The sequence below is a fragment of the Arachis hypogaea genome, chromosome 2, assembly GCF_003086295.3.
Source record: "Arachis hypogaea cultivar Tifrunner chromosome 2, arahy.Tifrunner.gnm2.J5K5, whole genome shotgun sequence".
Taxonomy (NCBI): Eukaryota; Viridiplantae; Streptophyta; class Magnoliopsida; order Fabales; family Fabaceae; genus Arachis; species Arachis hypogaea.
The window spans coordinates 67,544,541-67,565,487 of NC_092037.1; the positions used below are offsets into that span (position 1 = coordinate 67,544,541).

The following is a 20,947-nucleotide window of genomic DNA, read 5'->3' on the forward strand; positions in this document are numbered from 1 at the left end:
ATTTGGATGCTGGCCAAAAGCTAATTGCATAGGAGAGAATTGATGGTAACTCGTTGGCCTCAAACGAATAAGTGCTGCGGCATGTAAAATAGCATGCCCCCAAACTGAGGTTGTGAGATTTGTTCTCATAAGCAAGGGTCTAGCAATTAACTAGAGGCGCTTAATAAGTGATTCTGCTAACCCATTTTGTGTGTGAACATAAGCTACTGGATGTTCAACATTTATTCCATTAGCCATACAATAAGCATCAAAAGCTTGGGAAGTAAATTCACCAGCATTATCAAGACGAATTGCTTTAATTGAATTTTTTGGAAATTGTGCTTTTAATTGAATAATTTGAGCCAATAATCTCGCAAACGCCAGGTTGCAAGAAGATAATAAGCACAAATGTGACCATCTTGAAGATGCGTCTATTAGAATCATAAAATATCTAAAAGATCCACATGGTGGATGAATAGGTCCACATATATCACCTTGAATCCTTTCTAGGAATTCAGGGAACTCAAATCCAACATTTACTAGTGATGGCCTTAAAATTAACTTTCCCTGAAAACATGCAGCACAACAAAATTCATTAGTTTTAAGAATCTTCTGATTCTTTAGTGAATGTCCATGAGAATTTTCAATAATTCTCCTCATCATGGTTGTTCCCGGATGACCCAATCGGTCGTGCCAAGTTATGAATTCATTTGGGCTAGTAAATTTCTGGTTTACAGTGGCATGTGATTTAATTGAACTAATCTTGGTATAATACAACCCAGATGAAAGTGAGGGTAATTTTTCTAATATAACTTTCTTATTTGAATCATGAGTTGTGATACATAAATACTCATAATTTTTCTCATTCGTAGTCTCAATATGATATCCATTTCGGCGAATATCTTTAAAGCTCAACAAGTTTCTTCGAGACTTGGTAGAAAACAGTGCATTATTTATTATGAATTTTGTTCCTCCGGAAAACAAAATTATAGCTCTTCCGGAGCCTTCTATCACATTACTTGAGCCAATAATAGTATTAACACATTCTTCTTTTGGCATAAGATGGGTAAAATATATATCACTTTTAAGAATAGTGTGCGAACTTGCACTATCCGCAAGACATACATCTTCATTATATATCTTTGCCATTTTCTTCAAAGACAAATAATAATAAAATGAGTAGTATGCACAGATAAATTGAATACTTGATCAGAATTATTTTTCTAAGAAACATTGTACATAAAATAATGTCATATACTAAAATTTTATTTTAAAACATGACACATTTAATAATTTCAAAATTCATAAACATTAATATTTCATTATTTATATACATCATATTTGAAACTTAAATACATAGAAAATAAAACTTAATAATAAGTTCTTTACATTATTTATTTACATGAATACTTAACTATCTCACACATTAAACTATTCCATCATTAATCAAATGACCAATATTTCCTTCAGGATCCTCAAAGAAATCAGATACATCATAATGAGTGGTGAAATTTTCAGCATCATTTGAAACGAAATTCAACTCTTTTTCCTTGTCGTCCTTTTTCAAAGATGCCTGGTAAAGATCGACTAGGTGCCTTGGGGTACGACAGGCACGTGACCAATGGCCCTTTCCACCACAACGGAAACACTTATCCTCTGTTGATTTATTCTGCCCGATATTTTTTTCTTTATCCCACTTCTGGTGAGATCCTATCTTTTGAATATAATTCTTTTTCCTTCCATAAGTTTTCTTGTTATTAAAATATTGCCATTTACCTCTTCTGGGGTAATTTACCGCATTTACTTCAGGAAATGGGGCGGCACCAGGTGGGCGCGCTTCATGATTTTTCAAAAGCAACTCATTGTTGCGTTCAACAACAAGAAGGCAAGAAATTAACTCAGAATATTTTTTAAACCCTTTTTCTCGATACTACTGCTGCAGGAGCACATTCGAGGCATGGAAGGTTGAGAAAGTTTTCTCCAACATATCATGATCAGTTATCTTTTTCCCACATAATTTTATTCGTGAGGTGATTCGAAACATTGCAGAATTATATTCATTTATGGATTTAAAATCCTGTAAATGCAAGTGCGTCCATTCATATCGGGCTTGAGGAAGTATCACCATTTTTTATGATTGTACCTTTCTTCAAGGTCTTTCCAAAGATCTGCAGGATCTTTTAATGTGAGATATTCATTTTTCAATCCTTCGTGAAGATGACGACGAAGAAAAATTATGGCTTTGACTTTATCCTTCTGGGATGCATTATTTTCAGCCTTAATGGTATCTCCAAGATCCATTGAATCAAGATGGATTTCAGCATCTAATATCCATGATAAATAATTGTTTTCAGATATATCAAGAGCATTGAATTCAAGATGAGAGAGTTTTGACATAATAAAAATTTGTTACCTGAGTCTTCCTAAAAATTTGATCAGAGTCTCGTGCTGATAACGTGTTGTAAAATAAATAAAAGATATATTAAATATAAAATAAAGATGTATAAATAAAAGACTCTAGCATTAATATAATTAGCTCAATAATGATTTATATATATACATTAAAATTATATGTTATAATATATATATATATATATATATATATATATATATATAAAGATAGAAAGAAGTATTAAAAGTAAAGAGAGAGAATTTCATTTGTTTATTGTTTGAGTGCTTGTATTTCTCTTAGAGGCAAAGGCCTCTATTTATACATATATTGGGAGCTTAATTTCAACATGCATTTAATATCATTCCTTCTTTGAAAATGTGAGTTTTTCATGGGAATAGGCATCCACGTTGCTCGTTCTTATCACAACACTTTATAGTTATTTATTATTTCTTTCTTTTATATTTATTTTTTCTGTTTTCTTTCTTTTATTCTACTACAATATTTCAATTTGTATCTGCAGAAAAAAAAAATTCAAAAAGCAGTGTATTTGGAAAAAAATTAATTCCTTACTTATTGTACCTTTGATAAAATGCAGGATTTGTTTTTACGACTTTCTAATGATGAAGGGTCGAATATAATTATATACACAAACTAAAATATTTTTAATTATAACACATCTAAAATTTTAAGTTATACAAAAAATATTTTTAAAACACATCCAAAATCATAAATCTAAAATTTAAATTTAAACATTAAAAAATAATTGTAACACATCTAAAATTATGAAGTTATACAAAAAATATTTTTGAAACACATCGAAAATCATAAATCTAAAATTTAAATTTAAATATTAAAAAATAATTGTAACACATGTAAAATTATAAAGTTATACAAAAAATATTTTGAAATACTTCTAAAATACAGAAATTACACGTGCAAAAATAATTTAACATTGCAATATATATGAAAATCTCTTCAGGCCATTTTATTCGATTTTTTATTTCAAAAAAATTAAAAAACTTATACAGAATAATAAAAAAAAGTAATAGTGTCAGAAACCTATCCAAACCTTAGGTAAATTTTTGGCGTGGCGACGTTGATGCGGAGGAGGAATGGCGATGAGGAGGAGGAAGGCGACGACGATGATGAGTGTTAACGAAGGAGAATGTGGCGTTGTGAATGAGTACCAGAGAAGGAGGAAGGCACCATCGAGGATGAACGCGGAAGAAGAAGGTGGCGCAGATGAACGACGGCGGAGGATAACTTCTCGATGTGCGCCTCTGAAGTTTTCCATGTGCGCGAGTATAACTTCTTCGAGTGTTTTGTACGGGTTTAGTTAATAATTAAATGGTTTAAAGTTTATTTTATAATTTTAAAATCAAATTTTGATGTATTTAATTTTAAAAAGACAGCAAATTTATTCATAATTTTTAGATGTGTTTATTTTAATTTTTTTTAAAATTATTATGATAAAAGACTGAATATTATACTATTTTTAAAGAATACCCAATTAAATTGTTGATAATTCTACCATGAACAAAATTGTACGGGAGCCAGTACTAAAGAATCTAGAGAGTATATAGTTGGTTTGGTTGAGGAGTTAATACTTAATACTCAACTTTAATCCTCAAATTTACCTCGATCCTAAAGTTGACTCTTAATTTGATTCAAAATTTTCGCAATGTCGTGCCAAAATAATATTTGACCATATACTGAAATAAATAATAATATCATGTCTCCTAATACTATTTATTTATGTATTAAGTAAGTAATTTAAAAAATTAGTCACTAAATTTTTACTCATAACTTATTTTAGTCTCTAAACTTGAAAAATACAAATCTATTATAAAATAACTAAATAAATAAGGAAGAAGTAACAAATAAAATATAAAAATATAATTAGATAACCTGAGTAGTAATATTTACTAGAATTACTATCTTAATATAATAGAGATGATTAATATATTTACTATATTATATACAAAAATAAGAGAAATGAGTACTTAAAATACTTGTAAGGAGAGAGAATATAAAAGAGAGAGAGAGAACGTTGTTATTATTGATTGTGTGTTGTGTATCTTCATTCAGAGGCTTAAGCCTTTATTTATAATGAAACATTTTCAAACTACATTTAATATAGTCATCCTTCGTAAATAGAGTTTCATTGGAAATGGGCATCCACATCAGTACTTATCACAACACTCCCCCTTGGATGACCATTTAGGATTACTGCCTTGTTAAAACCTTACTAAAGAAAAACCCAGCGGGAAAAAACCTTAGTGAAGGAAAAAGAGTACAATATCCTTTGGTGATGGGGACTGCCTCATTAAAAACCTTGTCAAGAAAAACCCAATGGGAAAAAAACTTGACCAAGGAAAAAAGAGTACAGTCTCCCCCTCTTGCCGACATCATTTAATGTCTCGAAATCGGCGCATCCTAATCTCATGTACCAATCTTTCAAAGGAGGATTTTGGGAGTGACTTTGTGAACAAATCTGCCAGATTGTCACTTGAGCGGATCTGTTGGATATCAATTGTCTTTTGATTTTGAAGATCATGAGTAAAGAAGAATTTGGGAGAAATATGCTTTGTTCTATCACCTTTGATATATCCGCCTTTAAGTTGAGCAATACATGCTGTATTATCTTCAAACAGGATAGTTGGAGCCATCTTATGATCAGTCAGTCCACATGATAACAGAATATATTGAATCAGGCTCCTCAACCAAAAACACTCGCGACTAGCTTCATGAATTGCTAGTATTTCAGCATGATAAGAGGAGGTTGCTGCTATCGTCTGTTTTGTGAACCTCCATGATATAGCTGTACCACCATATGTAAACAGGTATCTTGTTTAAGATCTCCCTTTATGTGGATCAGACAAGTATCTGGCATCTGCATAGCTAACTAGTTGTGACCTGGATTCATAGGGATAAAACAACCCCATATCAATCGTTCCATGAAAATATCGAAAGATCTGTTTGATTCCACTCCAATGTCTTCTGGTTGGAGAGGAACTATATCCTGCTAGTAAATTCACCGCGAATGATATGTCAGGTCGCGTATTATTAGCAAGATACATTAGCGCTCCAATGGCACTAAGATATGGTACTTCAGGACCAAGGATATCTTCATTTTCTTCCTTAGGACGGAATTTATCCTTTTCCACATCTAAAGATCTTACGATCATTGGGGTACTCAAAGGATGTGATTTATCCATATAAAATCTTTTCAAGATCTTCTCTGTGTATGTCACTTGATGAATAAAGATCTCATTTTTTGTATGCTCGATCTGCAGGCCGAGACAAAATTTAGTCCTTCCGAGATCTTTCATCTCAAACTCTTCTTTCAGAGTTTTTATAATTGTTGGAATCTCTTCAAGAGTCCCAATGATATTTAAATCATCAACATACATAGTAATTATAATGAATCCAGATGCGATTTTCTTTATGAAAACACATGGACAGATATCATCATTCTTGAATCCGTTTTTGGCCAAATACTAAGTAAGGCGATTATACCACATTCGTCCAGATTGCTTTAGACCATATAAAGATTTTTGCAATTTGACTGAGTATAACCCTTGCGAATATTCATTGGATGATTTAGATATCTTTAATCCTTCAGGGACTTTCATATAGATATCACAATCTAATGATCCGTATAAATAGGCTGTTACAACATCCATTAAATGCATATGTAATTTATGAAATGCAGATAAACTGACCAAATAACGCAATGTTATTGCATCCACTACAGGGGAATACGTTTCTTCATAATCTATACCGGGCCTTTGTGAAAAACCTTGTGCCACAAGTCGGGCTTTGTAGTGCACAACTTCATTTTTCTCATTTTATTTTCTCACAAATACCCATCGGTATCCAACAGGTTTTACATCTTCTGATGTACGGACTACAGGTCCAAAGACTTCACGTTTTGTAAGTGAGTCTAATTCATCCTTCATGGCTTCTTTCCATTTTGGCCAATCATTCCTTTATCATTTTTCGACTGATCTTGGCTCAAGATCCTTACTTTCATGCATGATATTTAATGCCACATTATATGCAAATATTTCATTGACAATTGTCTTATTTCGGTCCCATTTCTCTCCTGTAAAGACATAATTTATCGAGATCTCGTCATTTTCACAATTTTCAGGCACCTAAACGTCTTCTGACGTTAATATTATATCAGAATTTTGGACAACTACAGGTGTTTTTACTATGTCTTTTCCAACAGGAATAGTATTTACCTCTTTTTTCTTTCGAGGATTTTTATCTTTGGAACCGACAGGCCTGCCACACTTCTGGCGTGTATTTTCTTCAGTGGCTATTTGTCCTACTGGGACATCAATTCGAATTGGGACATTTTCTGCCATGCCACGCTTCTGGTGTGAATTTGCTTCAGTGGCTACTTGTCCTACTGGGACATCAATTCGAATTGGGGTATTTTCCACTGGTATATAAGATTTAGTTATCCTCTTTGTATCGGAAAATTCATCACGCAATTCATTTGCTATTCTTTGCAAATGTATAATCTTTTGAACTTCTAGTTCACATTGTCTTGATCGAGGATCTAAATGCATCAACGATGATGCATTCCAATTAAGTTCCTTTTCAGGAAGCTTATTCTCTCCCCCTAATGTTGGAAATTTTGATTCATCAAAATGACAATCCGCAAACCGGGGTTTAAATACATCTCCAGTTTGTATTTTAAGATACCTCACTATAGAGGGAGAATCATATCCAACATATATCCCCAATTTTTTTGGGGTCCCATTTTGGTGCGATTAGGTGGTGCAATAGGAACATATATCGCACACCCAAATATTCTTAAATGGAAAATATTTGGCTGCTGGCCAAAAGCTAATTGCATAGGAGAGAACTGATGGTAACTCGTTGGCCTCAAACGAATAAGTGCTGCGGCATGTAAAATAGCATGCCCCCAAACCGAGGTTGGGAGATTTGTTCTCAAAAGCAAGGGTCTAGAAATTAATTGGAGACACTTAATAAGTGATTCTGCTAACCATTTTGTGTGTGAACATAAGCTACTGGATGTTCAACATTTATTCCATTAGCCACACAATAAGCATCAAAAGCTTGGAAAGTAAATTCACCAGCATTATCAAGACAAATTGCTTTGATTGGATTTTCTGGAAATTGTCCTTTTAATCGAATAATTTGAGCCAGTAATCTCGCAAACGCCAGGTTGCGAGAAGATAATAAGCACACATGTGACCATCTCGAAGATGCATCAATCAGGACCATAAAATATCTAAAAGATCCACATGGTGGATGAATAGGTCCACATATATCACCTTGAATCCTTTCTAGGAATTCAGGGGACTCAAATCCAATCTTTACTAGTGATGGCCTTAAAATTAACTTTCCCTGAGAACATGCAGCACAACAAAATTCACTAGTTTTAAGAATCTTCTGGTTCTTTAGTGAATGTTCATGGGAGTTTTCAATAATTCTCTTCATCCTGGTTGTTCCCGGATGACCCAATCTATCATGCCAAGTTATGAATTCATTTGGGCTAGTAAACTTCTGGTTTACAATGGCATGTGATTCAATTGCACTAATCTTGGTATAATACAACCCAGATGAAAGTGAGGTTAACTTTTCTAATATAACCTTTTTATTTAAATCATGAGTTGTGCTACATAAATACTCATGATTTTTCTCATTCATTGTTTCAATATGATATCCATTTCGGCGAATATCTTTGAAACTCAACAAGTTCCTTAGAGACTTAGTAGATAATAGTGCATTATTTATTATAAATTTTGTTCCTACAGGAAACAAAATTATAGCTCTTCCGGAGCCTTCTATCACATTGCCTGAGCCAATAATAGTATTAACATATTCTTCTTTTGGCACAAGATGGGTAAAATATATATCACTTTTAAGAATAGTGTGCAAACTTGCACTATCCGCAAGGCAAATATCTTCAGAATATATCCTTGCCATTTTTCTTCAAAAACAAATGATAATAATAATAATAAAATGAGTAGAAGTACATGCACATTAAAATTATTCATATGAATACTTAGCAAACACACATATATATATATCAAACTATTCCATCATTGATCAAATAGTCAATATTTTCTTCAGAATCCTTAAAGAAATTAGATACATCATAATGAGTGGTGGAATTTTTATCATTTGAAACAACATTTGTTTCCTTTCCTTTGTCATCCTTTTTCAAGGATGCTTGATAAAGATCAACTAAGTGCCTTGGGATACGACAGGTACGTGACCAATGACCCTTTCCACCACAACGGAAGCATTTATCTTCAATTGATATACTTTGCCCATTATTTCTTTATTTATCCCACTTCTGGTGAGATCTTTCTTGTGAACATAATTTCTTTTTCCTTTCATAATTTTTCTTGTTATCAAAATCTTGCCATTTACCTCTTCTGGGGTTAATTGCCGCATTTACTTCAGGAAATGGGGCGGCGCCAACTGGACACGCTTCATGATTCCTTAAAAGTAACTCATTGTTGCGTTCAGCAACAAGAAAGCAAGAAATTAAATCAGAATATTTTTAAATTCTTTTTCTCGATACTGCTGCTGCAGGAGCACATTCGAGACATGGAAGGTCAAGAAAGTTTTCCCTAACATATTGGGCTTGAGGAAGTATCATATGATTGTACCTTTTTTCAAAGTCTTTCCACAGATCTGCAAGATCTATTAATGTGAGATATTCATTTTTCAATCATACGTCAAGATGACGACGAAGGAAAATTATCGCTTTGGCTTTATCCTTCTGGGATGTATTATTTTCAGTCTCAATGGTATCTTCAAGATCCATTGAATCAAGATGGATTTCAATATCTATATCCATGATAAATAATTATTTCCAAATATATCAAAAGCATTATATTCAAGATGAAAGAATTTTGACATAATAAAAAATTTTACTTGAAGTCTTCCTAAAGCTTTGTTAGAGCTTCGTGCTGATAACGTGTTATAAAATAACTAAATAAATAAGGAAAAAGTAACAAATAAAATATAAAAATATAATTAGATAACCTAAGTAGTAATATTTACTAGAATTACTATCTCAATATAATAGAGATGATTAATATATTTACTATATTATATATAAAAGTAAGAGAAAGGAGTACTTAAAATACTTGTAAAGAGAGAATATAAAAGAGAGAGAGAACGTTGTTATTATTGATTGTGTGTTGTGTATCTTCGTTCAGAGGCTTAAACCTCTATTTATAATGAAACATTTTCAAACTACATTTAATATAGTCATCCTTAGTAAATAGAGTTTCATAGGAAATGAGCATCCAAATAAGTACTTATCACAACAAAATCAAATTACTCTCTGAAAAAAATTTTAAATTTTTCATCTGTTTTTCACGCATAAAATAATAGAAAATACTATTTCAAAAACTTGTAATTCAACAAATTATTTTTTTTTTTTTTTTTTGGTATTGTTCAACAAATTATTTTTTTTTTGGTAAATTAAAGGGGCATTCATAAAATTATTTTATAAAAACAATATCTAACATATAATGTGTGTGTGTTTTGGTCAAGCCCAAAAAGAACCGAGGATCCAAACGATGAACCCATTGCCCGACGGATCTGCGACCCGCTCGGACCTTAGCACCTCCCGCGTTACTTGGTTACTTAATTATTATGAAATCATCACAAAAACTTCTAGGTCCAATTGTTAAATTTATTATAAATAGGTTTTGGTCTATAAATAAATAAAGAATAATATTTTAGTTTCATTTTAACATAATCATTTCATACTTACTGTAGTCTATATATTTACAAAATATTTGCTTGATATACCTGCACAATTATCAGGTTTTTTTTATTAGTTATAAAATAACAGAAGTAACCAAAATTACACGAGTTTAATTTCAAGTAGGAAGAAAGGTATTGAAAACAATACAATTTATTACTAGCGAACTACAGGTGTGCCACCAGTACTGAGCAACACCAAAGTCATATATCTTGAAAAAGATTTTCATTACTTTAATTGAAACAATCTTACTAGTATCTCTCTTTTCCTACCACGTCCGGTATGCAAAGAATAAACCATCTGACTACAACTATTTTCACAGCTCTCTCTTAACCAATGTTAGCCAATATTAATAGCATAACCAATCTCCTCACTATAATATGAGAATTTACAAAAACAAACCTTCTCATGCTCGTTTAACTTGCATTCTTTTTTTGTTTCATAGAAGGAAAAAAAAAAAAAGGAAACACTAAGAGAAGAGATTGTACAAAAGATGATAAAGCATCATCACAGGAATACAAAAGTTAATCTTACTGGCATTCTTAGATGTCTACATCACTGTAATCCGACATCTGGTGAGTGATGGTGTCTTGAACGCTTCTTTTTATTATGCGATCTTCCGTCCCCATCCCACCGTGACCAACCTCTATCGACTTCATCACATTCATTTTCATGGTCTTTAATGTCTTCTCGATAGCTAGATCTTCTGTCTCTCTCTCTCCGTGACCAATCTCCATCAACTTCATCATGTTCACTATCATAGTCTCTGTTATCTTCTCGATGGTTAAACCTCCTGTGTCTCGAGTTTTTCCTAGAGCTATCATGAGGTTCCAAGTCTCCTTGATCAAACAAATCTTTATTAGATTCAGCTTCACCGGTTCTATTGTCCCTACTGTGATGCCGTGAACTTTTCCTTCTACTGGTATGGTGCTCTGATTCGGACTCATAAATCCGATCCCTTCTATCTCTCTTCCCTTTCTTACAGTGTCGTCGTTCTTTTCCATGTTCTACTTCATTGTCCTTACCAGTATTAGCCAAATCTGTATCAAAATCCTCATCATGGCTTCTGCGACTGTCATCCTTGTCACTATGTAACAAGCTTTTTCCGTAATGTTTATGGTGACTTTCCCTATTTTCATCTTTTTCTAGCCATTCCCTATTGGAATCAGAAACCGGAGTTTTGTGCTTAATTTTATGATTCTCTTTTGAATTGGCATTCCATCCCTCATCAGGAGATCTTTGCCTTCGTTCGTCTCCATGTTTTCTTCTGCTAGAATAACTTTTCAACTGGTCCCTCTCCCTAGATCTTGATCTACTTGAGTGGTACCTGCAAAAGATTCTCATACTATAAGAATGAGTATAAATTAACGTATAAAAAATATACATAAAACCCAGCATGAACAAAATATTTGCCTCATACATAAAATATGGTTCCGGTTCACAAATTGAAAATTTGGACTCAAATCAACAAAATGCTATTCCAAGCCATATTTCCTCTAAATAAAATTTTATTAGACTAATGCTAACAATTAGTTACTTTCCCTCAAATATAAGACAGCCTTTGTTGCAGCACAAGAATGCAAGCCTAAGTGTAGCCTGCAAAATTCTTTGCACAGATTTGATAGGAAATTTTGGTTAATTTATCAGTTGGAATTTTTGAGGGGGAATTTTGGACCAACAGTTATCTCCAGTCCCTATGACAAAGGTCACAGTTCATGTTGTGACATGCTTGTGCACCATGCTACCCTCAATTGGAGCTTTTGCTCCATTTTTCAAATAATATAAGCAGGTCCAAATTTGAGCATATTGATAAAATGGTAATAGCTAGTTGGTCCGTTAAAATTCACACCATTTATTGTCATAGAATGAGGAACAACAAAGTGAAAAAAGCATACCTGAAAGAATCTGATCTTGACATCTCCCCGGTATTCTTTTGCAAACTCAAATTTTCTCGCTCCCCTAAAGCCTCATAATCATCAGAATAACCAAATAATGCTATCATCTTTTTCATCCAATATTTTGGGGGCGGTCTATCAGAATCAGCCCATTCATAGTCTCCACCAGGATTTCGGAAACAGTGTATAAAATTGCATGCTGTTCCATGAGAACAAGTCTGTTAACATGCAACGGAAAAGAACAGCATCAACAAATTGACCTTCAACCCTTAAATTAATTTAAGGGATAAAAAAAAAAAAACTATTTAAAGTTTGAAGTTGAAACCAAGTCATCACATCGTTTCTACAAATGATCTACAAATGAACCACACGTTTTTTCAGTATCCAAAGCTATATGTAATATATACTAGGGGAACGAAATATAAATCACTGATAAATTGTATACCTTGTAACCTGACTTCATATATTCGCCACATATGGCAACCTTCCATCTTGTCAAACTAACAAAGTTACAACTTACCTGAAATAAGACACATCCAGTTTTGCATCAAACATCCTCAGGGTTCCCATGGATAGCAGGAGTTACGGCCTTAGTCCTTACAGCTCGTCAATACAATACTGGGAATTTCCCAGATATTGAACAAAGGAGAGGCAGAAGTCCCAAGACCGATGAATTTCTATCTTAATTGGATCTTCGATGAAATTCATATGTTCATACAAAATTCAAGATATTCATCAAGAATAAACAGGGAATGAATTACCTGTTTCCCAGCAAAGTAGCGCCCATTAACAGTGTTGTAAGCAAGCAGAGCGGAGTCCAAATGTTTATACTGAACATAGACATTTCCTCGCAAGTGAAATGCACCATTTTTACACACCTGACAGGAATAAGGATAAAGAAGCATTTGCATAAGTTGGAGAAAAAGGAAGATCAGGAAGGGATAACCAACTCATGCCCCTGAAAATTCAAATATTTTTAATGTGATTCAAATTTGGTACCAAAATATGGTCTTCTAATCGCTAACAAATAACAAGAATATGGTCTTCTAATCGCTAACAAATAACAAGAATGAAAAATGTGATATCCCTTGTTGCCTTAAAGGAATTATTTCACTTACAAAATTGTTTGATACATATATAACCTCCCCCCCCCCCCCCCGCGGCGGGCGGGGGAAAAACTCAATAAAAGGGCTCATTGTGGGTAAAGTTCAAAGCAAGACCATAATAGTTATGTAATGTTGTGTTTGGAACAAGAGATAGGGTGAAATAGGACATTGAGACAGTCACTAAAGATAGAGACACTAGTGCCCTTCCTTCCGAGATGCATATTGAGTGAGTGTATTTCAGGTCCAATGTGTCTCTATTTGTCTCTATCTCAATACAACCAAACATATTGTGTCTCTATTTGTCAAAACTTCATGCAGAAAACTTTTCAGTATATAAAAAGCATTACAAAAGAACCTTGAAGTTCACAATTTCTCCAAATTTCTGGAACTCCGTATGAACATCATCATAAAATTCTTCAAAACAGCGTTCAACCTCCTCATCCGTGTACTGAAAAATAGGTAAACAAGTTAAATAAGGATTTTTAGATTCTGACAATGTAATAAATATACCAAGTACTAGAATATTAGCTTTCAATTATTTCTATACAAATGATAAAATATTAACTATAAGGCCTACATAACCAAAAACAGTGAAGATAATTCTATTCCAGTTTCAGCTATCTCAGCAGTGCAATAGGGATCAAAACAAAGCTAAAAGAAGTAGCAGATGCCAAATTCAGCACTTCCTGTTCGTGCATAAGGGATGAAAATTCACTAGTTTGCAAGATTCTTAAGATGACAAGAAGATTCATGGAGTAAGGATTGTATCGGCTAAAAGAATTATACGTATCAATTTTGAAAAGTTATACACTAGGATGCCTACAAAGAGCAGTTTTTATTATCTTTATCTAAGCATACTAGACTCACACAACTTGAATGAAAATAGAATATGATAACATATTGGATTTTCCTATAACTAATAGGATCAATGAGTCTATAGCTAGGCAACCAAGAAGCAATGAAACACAGAAGCATAATGGAATATAAGTTTGTATATGAAACAATACAGATTTTATCAACATAAATTCTGGCCATGCATAAACATTTTCCTTTCCCCCACCCACACACACAAAGCAATGTACTTTCAAGAACCAACTAACTTCATCCCCATTTTTATGTCTGGCTGCAATAATCTCAAACCATTTGGTGATATCTGCAACATAGCTCCACAAGCCATGGCTTGAATATTGCCCAACTGCCCAACAACTATTTATGGTTAAGGATCAAGAGATTTTGGACATTGTGAAATTTAAAAGTATGAATTTTAACTGTACAATCTAATTAATGAATACATCCTAAAATGTGATGTAGATATAAAATATTGATTGAAACATCATGAAGAAGAAAATCCTCCCACCTCAAAGAACATATGAAATATTGAAAGCAGTTGCGAACATATGATGCCAATGGTAATAGAAAGAAAGGACTCGGATACTAAATAAACACATATCTAAGAATAGGTATTAAAAGGGAAAAAGGGTCAAACACAACCAAAAGAAAATAGTTGATTAAGTTACTAACAACCCCAAGGATACAACAGCTAATATCGTTAATCTTGACCCACCATACCAAGACCAAAACCATGAGCCTCCACCGCAATGAATCTGATTATTATCAAGTTAAAGAACAAGAGAATATCTACAAGAAAAATAATTGAACTGAATAGACTCCATTGACATGGATGCTTTCATTTTTTATTGATAGATGAAACAGCTGTAGACAAAAGATGTAAAAGGCATATTCTGATATAAGATAGAAAACCGCTATTATATAATAAAGTAACTAATTGCAGAATAAAATTATAAAAAAGGAAATTGGAAGGAGCTTCTTTGAGGATACAGCGAAGGCACAAAAGCAGCATTAACAGACCTCAAGGCCTTCATCTTGCTCCCAAGCCAGGCCAGGACCATTGTACATGTTTTTCATCAGAAGGGTGCAGGATTTATCAGGGTAAAAGTGGACTCTGCTACAACGTTGACCAAATCGGCATGCTCCAGTTTTTAAATGAAAAGGGCAATGAGCTTTGTCCTGCCATGATAACCCAAAAAAAAAAAAGATAAGCACATTGAGAATTACGAAAGGAGAAACAGCAAGATCAAGATGAGATAAGAACTAAATAACCTGTTCTGTTCCGAAATTGGGTACTTGTTGAGCAACATTCTCCAGCACCTGCTGAGCGAATGAATTTGAGTGAGATTCTGGGGGTAAAGGATTTGAGGTAGGTCTATCAGCATCATCAGCATGCTGCAACAGCAAGAGCAACAACAACAGTGTTAAATAAGGTTGAAAGAAATTCTTTGAATAACAGAAGGATGCAGTTATGATAATACCTGATTTTGTTTTGTTTCCTTATTTGAAACCCTAACCCTCACTTTGTTCCTCTTGAGGATAATCTCATTTCCTTGCCAGATAATCTCAGGAGGCCCTTCCTCCACATATTCCCATTGATCATCATCATTGTCACTACCATTATCATTGCGTGCCGACTGTGATTCTTCAAGAAGGTCTATCTGTTGCTGTTGCTGCTCCTGCTGCTGCTGGATCCTCTGCTGTAACTCCATCCAAGCCCTCTCTCTTTCCTCGAAAAGCTTCCTGTCACTCTCCATTCTCTCAGCCTCCTGCTGCTCCAGGAGTTGCATCCTCCTCTGCTCGTCAGGATCGTTGATGCGAGCCTCCTCCTCTTCCCGCTCCTTAACTGCAATCTCCTTCCTGATTTGCTTCCGTTTCATTTTCTTTAATGCCTTCCGCTTCTCCTTCCGACTCATCTCCTTCTTTTCTTCTTCTTCTTCTCCCTTATTCTCCTTTGTCTTTGCCGCTTCAGTCAGAACTGACAAGTTTAAAAACATGCTCAGCATGACAGGAATAATTTAGGTCAATAATCACAAGGATCCATGTCATTAAGATTCGACAAGTTTTACGTTAGCTGTTGCAACTTGCAAGCCTAACACCACTCTCCTCTTTTATCCAAGTTTGGGACCAGCTATATAAAATTTTCGCAACAATCTCAACATAGACAAAGTTATCAATAATGATAAGGATAAATAAACAAATAAAAAAATTATATTGAAGGTGAAATACTCAGCCACAGAAAGGATTTATGAACTTTTTACACTTCTAGATTTAAATTCCACCCTTAAAAACTCATTCTGCAAAGGTGCCCAATTTAAAAGTTCATTTTATTAGATAATATCTATATGATTATAAATCTAGCTCTAGCTCAATCTGTGGCAGCTTACACTAGTGGTAACTATACCATGGTTTGTACCTTTCTTGGTCAGAATTTAAAACTAAAATATTACACATAAAGGCACCCAGAATCCAACAAGTAAAATCGATATAGTCACAATGCAAATAACAATTATCATAAGTAGAAGTGGTAGACTTGGGAGATTTATTCATTAAGCATTTGGGATATACTGAGCAAACAAGGCTTGAATTGAAGTAAAGCAGCAGCAAGATAAAAATTAGGAATGCAAACTGTGAAAGTATAAACCCAAATAGACCTTCAGGGTTTGTCGCAGCAGATGTCAGAAGCTCATTTGAAGCCATATATGTGTATTATGTCACGTTCAATTCATAGAGATTGTAGAAAACCTGCAATCCAGTTTCAACTTCAGCTTATCATTGATTTGTAGATTTTAGCAAGGTTCTGAAAACCGGACCGGTCATCAAACCGCTTTAGTCACTGGTTCACTGGTTCATTGGTCCAACCGGTCCAACCAGTGGTTCAACTGGAAAAACCGTTTTAGAATAAAATAATAAATAAATTATAAAGGACCAAAGATGAGGGTACTCCAAGAACTCCTATTAGATGCAACAGCATTCAACATTATCACATTCTCACACACACATACAAAGCCTTAACTCAAAGAACAACCACAGCAAGTGACTTGGAAAAAAAATGTAAACACCGAAACAATCACAAGCATACAGAACATGTGAATATTATTATAGCAAACATAATAATAAAATAGCTCTTCTAATGCGTCTCCGAAAATATCCCAAATCAAGAAAACTACATAATCTGATCCACTTGATTCAGAAAGCTACATATATTAGAAAAATTAAGAATCAACTAAAAGAAAAAGAAAATGAAGGCCTGGTTGATTCGATTTAATTGCCTGAGATGAAGAATCAAACAGGGCTGAGAAGCTGAGAGTTTAAATGTTAAACCTCAATATTCAAATAACATGACTCCATTATTGTTATTATTACACCCTTCTAATGTCACAAACTCAATATATATTATAGTCCGTTGACACTTGTGTATTCACAACTTGGCCTCATCATTCTGATTCATACCTTAAGTAGAAGAAAAAGTCTCAATCAGCTTTCGTTACAATTTTATCCAGAGAGTTGGGGTTTTGGTTCGGAGTTCATGCTAATGATAATGACGAGAGGGATGAATCCGTGAATCAGTAACATAGGCAGTGCAAATTTTAACAAAGTTCATCACAATGATTAACAACAACAAAAAGCACTGAAGGGACACTCAGTAATATAGGCAGTGCAAATTTTAACAAAGCTCATCACAATGATTAACAACAACAAAAAGCACTGAAAGAACAGTGAATCAGTAACATAGGCAGTGCAAATTTAAAATTTAAAAGTTATCAATTTAAAATTTATCATCAAATACAATCAGTGAGCAAAGCCAATCATTCAAGCACTGACTGAGCATTCTGTTCTGATATTGTGACTGGGAAGCAACAAATTCAGCAACAAGCAACAAATTTAACAAATCCTAGTAAAGTCCCGATTTACAGCAAAAAGGCAAATTTATTGATTACCAATTCAGCAACATGCAGAAATACAGGGAGAAGGGAAATCTGGAAAAGAGAGAACATTAAACCAAAACATTAACCAATAATCACAAAACACTAAACCTTCACCCAGCAATTACAAACAAAGCCAGCAATTACAAACATTAGCACATTATAAAACATTCCAAAACACTAAACCTTTACCCAGCAAAACCAGCAACTACAAACAAAGCCATCAGTAAATTTGAACAAAACCATAATCAGAATTCAGAAAAATCAATGTCTAATCTTATTATTTATAAACATATTCAAAAAGGACGGATACTCACAAATTTAGCATGATTTTGAAGTAGAACGAGAATGAGGGCAGATGAAATCAGTGGTAACATGATGGCAAGGCACGACAGAGGTAGCAGCACTGGCGGCCGTCTTCGAGCTCAAACACGGCGGAAGCAGCAAAGGCTTCACCCTTCGCGCGCCTCCTCCCGCGACCTCCACCCCTTCTTTCCCCTTCGCAGCGCGACGCGACGGCAGAGGAGAGTGGAGCATATGCGACACGACGGCAGAGACGAGCTGCGACGACGCTGAAACAGTAGGGACGACGGTTGGACCAGATTCGACGGCGGCGGTGACACAGCTTGAAGAGGAGAGTGATGGAGGCTAGGGTTTGAGCAGACGAAGACCAGCGAGGCAGCGAATGACGGCGAACTCGAGGAAGACGCACCGATTTCCGAATGAGGGAGAAGCGCGGACGATCGGACGAAAACACAATGGTGCTTGAGAGCAACAAACGGCGGCGCTGAGCCCTGTGGCGGTGGGGGACTTGTAATCTAGGGTTGTGTTTTGGGGAGAAAGATTGAAGAATGGCTCGAGGGGTTGTGCTAAGGAGACCTGGCCATTTCATTGATGCTAACAGAACGGAAAACGACGCCGATTTTCAAAACCGGCCGGGTTCCGGTTCGTTCCGACCGACCGGTTCTCGGCCGGTTCAGCAGTTTGAGAATGGTTTTGATTCGACGGTTTTTAATGTTGAACCAAACTGTAAAAATCACCGGTTTGTGGTTAAACCGGTCAGATTGGCCGATCCGGTCTAATTTTCAGAACCATGGATTTTAGGGTATATTTCTGAATGAATGATATCATATTTTATATACAAATGTCAATATAGCATTCAAATCTAAACTCTACATACACCACTGGTGGTGTGATGTTGCGCAACTATTATATAATCGCAATTATGATCACATAAATTTTCTTGTTCTCGATTATCCAAAAATAATAATCATCTTGTTCTTATTTTAAATATATCCAGAACCTTCATTACCTTAATGTGAAGAAAACCGCGAGAACGTACTCATTAACAGGATCCTCGTGTGGAGATGTGCAGCCTTGGCTGGCGAGATAAACCTTGTTCTTGGGATTGGCACGGCGGCGGCAAAGTTGTCGGAGGTACGGAGCGTTGGAAGTGGTCGGAGGTACGGCAGATGTGGTAGAGACAGAGATGTTATGGTGTTAGTGAGGATGGGTGGTGTTTAGAGGGTTTATTTAAGGAAACTGGGACACCAGCTACAAAATAGGATCACCGGCGCCACTGAGGAGGGCCAAAACAACGCTAGGAGTCTCAACGGCGAGGGAAATGGCGACGAAATCGAAAGAGAATATGAGTCAATCCCAAGTTCAGGTAGTGTTCAAAACGACAGAGGATGAACTTGGTAACCTGACCCGATGTGAAATTCAGAACAGACGGATGAGATTGGCGGCGAATAGCAAGACGGCAGGGGCAAGTATGGGATATAAGTGGGTCAGATTTTTATGCGGTTGGTTTTCTGGCCCAAATCCATGTCCAAAAAACTAAAGGAGCCGGCCACAAATTAGACCGGAGAATGTATTGAACAAGTAAGCTGAAGAACATTTAATGTAGCAAACAAAAAAAAAAACTGAAGAACATTCCACCAACTTTAGATTTGTCTGGTGATTAATTTATTGGATTTTTTATTTTTATAAATTAAATAAATTAAATAATTATCAAAATAAATAATTTTAAAAATATTTACCGAAATAAATACTTCTTTCTTGTCTCGTTTACACCGAAATATTTATCCAGTTAATGCATGTCACTAAATTGAGATACATGCAAATTATCTCGGTAATTATTTTTAAAATTATTTATTTTAATAATTATTATATTTATTTAATTTATAAAAATAAAAAATCATTAATTTATTAAGTTTTTTTTTTACTAAATATTTAAATTTTATCTTGTGTATATAGTAATTTATTAACTAATAATAAATCATTAAATGAAATAAGATCCGTTGCAGATTGGAATACCCCAAAAAAAATTGGAAAAACATTCAACAACTTTTTCCGTTTAAATTTCCATTTACCTTCTCTTTGTTGTAATATTATTGTGTGTGGATGTCCTTAGTAGGTGCCCCTTGCAATACATGACTATTATTTTTGTCAAAGATAGCAACCACATATTTTGGGATTTTTTTATTTAAATTAAATAAATATACTATTTATCAATTTAAATAAATGTGGAAGTATTTACTAAAATACGTTTTTAGTCATATCTCGGATATAATGGAAGAAACCAAAAAATGAATATATCTCAAATGCACTAACCCCATTCTGTGATACGGGGCATGCCAGTCATATCTCGGGTGCACCCGTGATATGAACTAGACTGTACATTGAATACACTGCATCCGAGTATGTCATCTGCTTTAACCCAGGGCATCCGAAATACGTACATGTATGCTAATTTGGGGTAGTGCATCTGAGATACGTGCGACTATACAGGACAATTTTTATATATAGTTACAATAATTTTATAAAAAAACATATACTCACATGGATAAACAAGTCAAGTCATACATTCGGATGCACTAAAAAAGAGTCATACATGTGATGAAAGTCTATAAACATAAGTAATAAGCAAAATACATAGCAATAATGGTAACTAACGCCGTCCAGTGGCAGGATCCAAGTGGTGTCCAGTCCCACATCCACGAGGACAAGACACTCTGGGAGAATGG

General features: G+C 34.5%; 1 protein-coding gene across 9 annotated transcripts; it reads right to left on the reverse strand.

The window, feature by feature from the left end:
* Positions 1 to 10,352: 10,352 nt before the first annotated feature.
* Positions 10,353 to 19,791, reverse strand: LOC112746980 (zinc finger CCCH domain-containing protein 5). Of its 9 annotated transcripts, none has more exons than XM_025795079.3 (10): positions 19,231 to 19,791; positions 16,647 to 16,737; positions 15,474 to 15,970; positions 15,265 to 15,387; positions 15,013 to 15,171; positions 13,499 to 13,591; positions 12,799 to 12,915; positions 12,483 to 12,557; positions 12,038 to 12,255; positions 10,353 to 11,469 (listed from the first exon to the last, which is right to left on the reverse strand). In XM_025795079.3, the coding sequence occupies exons 2-10, from the start codon at positions 16,690 to 16,692 to the stop codon at positions 10,698 to 10,700; spliced, it is 2,100 nt and encodes a 699-aa protein (XP_025650864.1). In that variant the 5' UTR covers positions 16,693 to 16,737; positions 19,231 to 19,791; the 3' UTR covers positions 10,353 to 10,697. The 9 variants fall into 9 exon arrangements, with proteins under 9 accessions (XP_025650864.1, XP_072074545.1, XP_072074547.1 ...); XM_072218444.1 differs by having other exon boundaries at positions 16,647 to 16,874; positions 18,236 to 19,710; XM_072218446.1 differs by having other exon boundaries at positions 16,647 to 16,874; positions 19,231 to 19,688.
* Between the last annotated feature and the right edge of the window lie 1,156 nt (positions 19,792 to 20,947).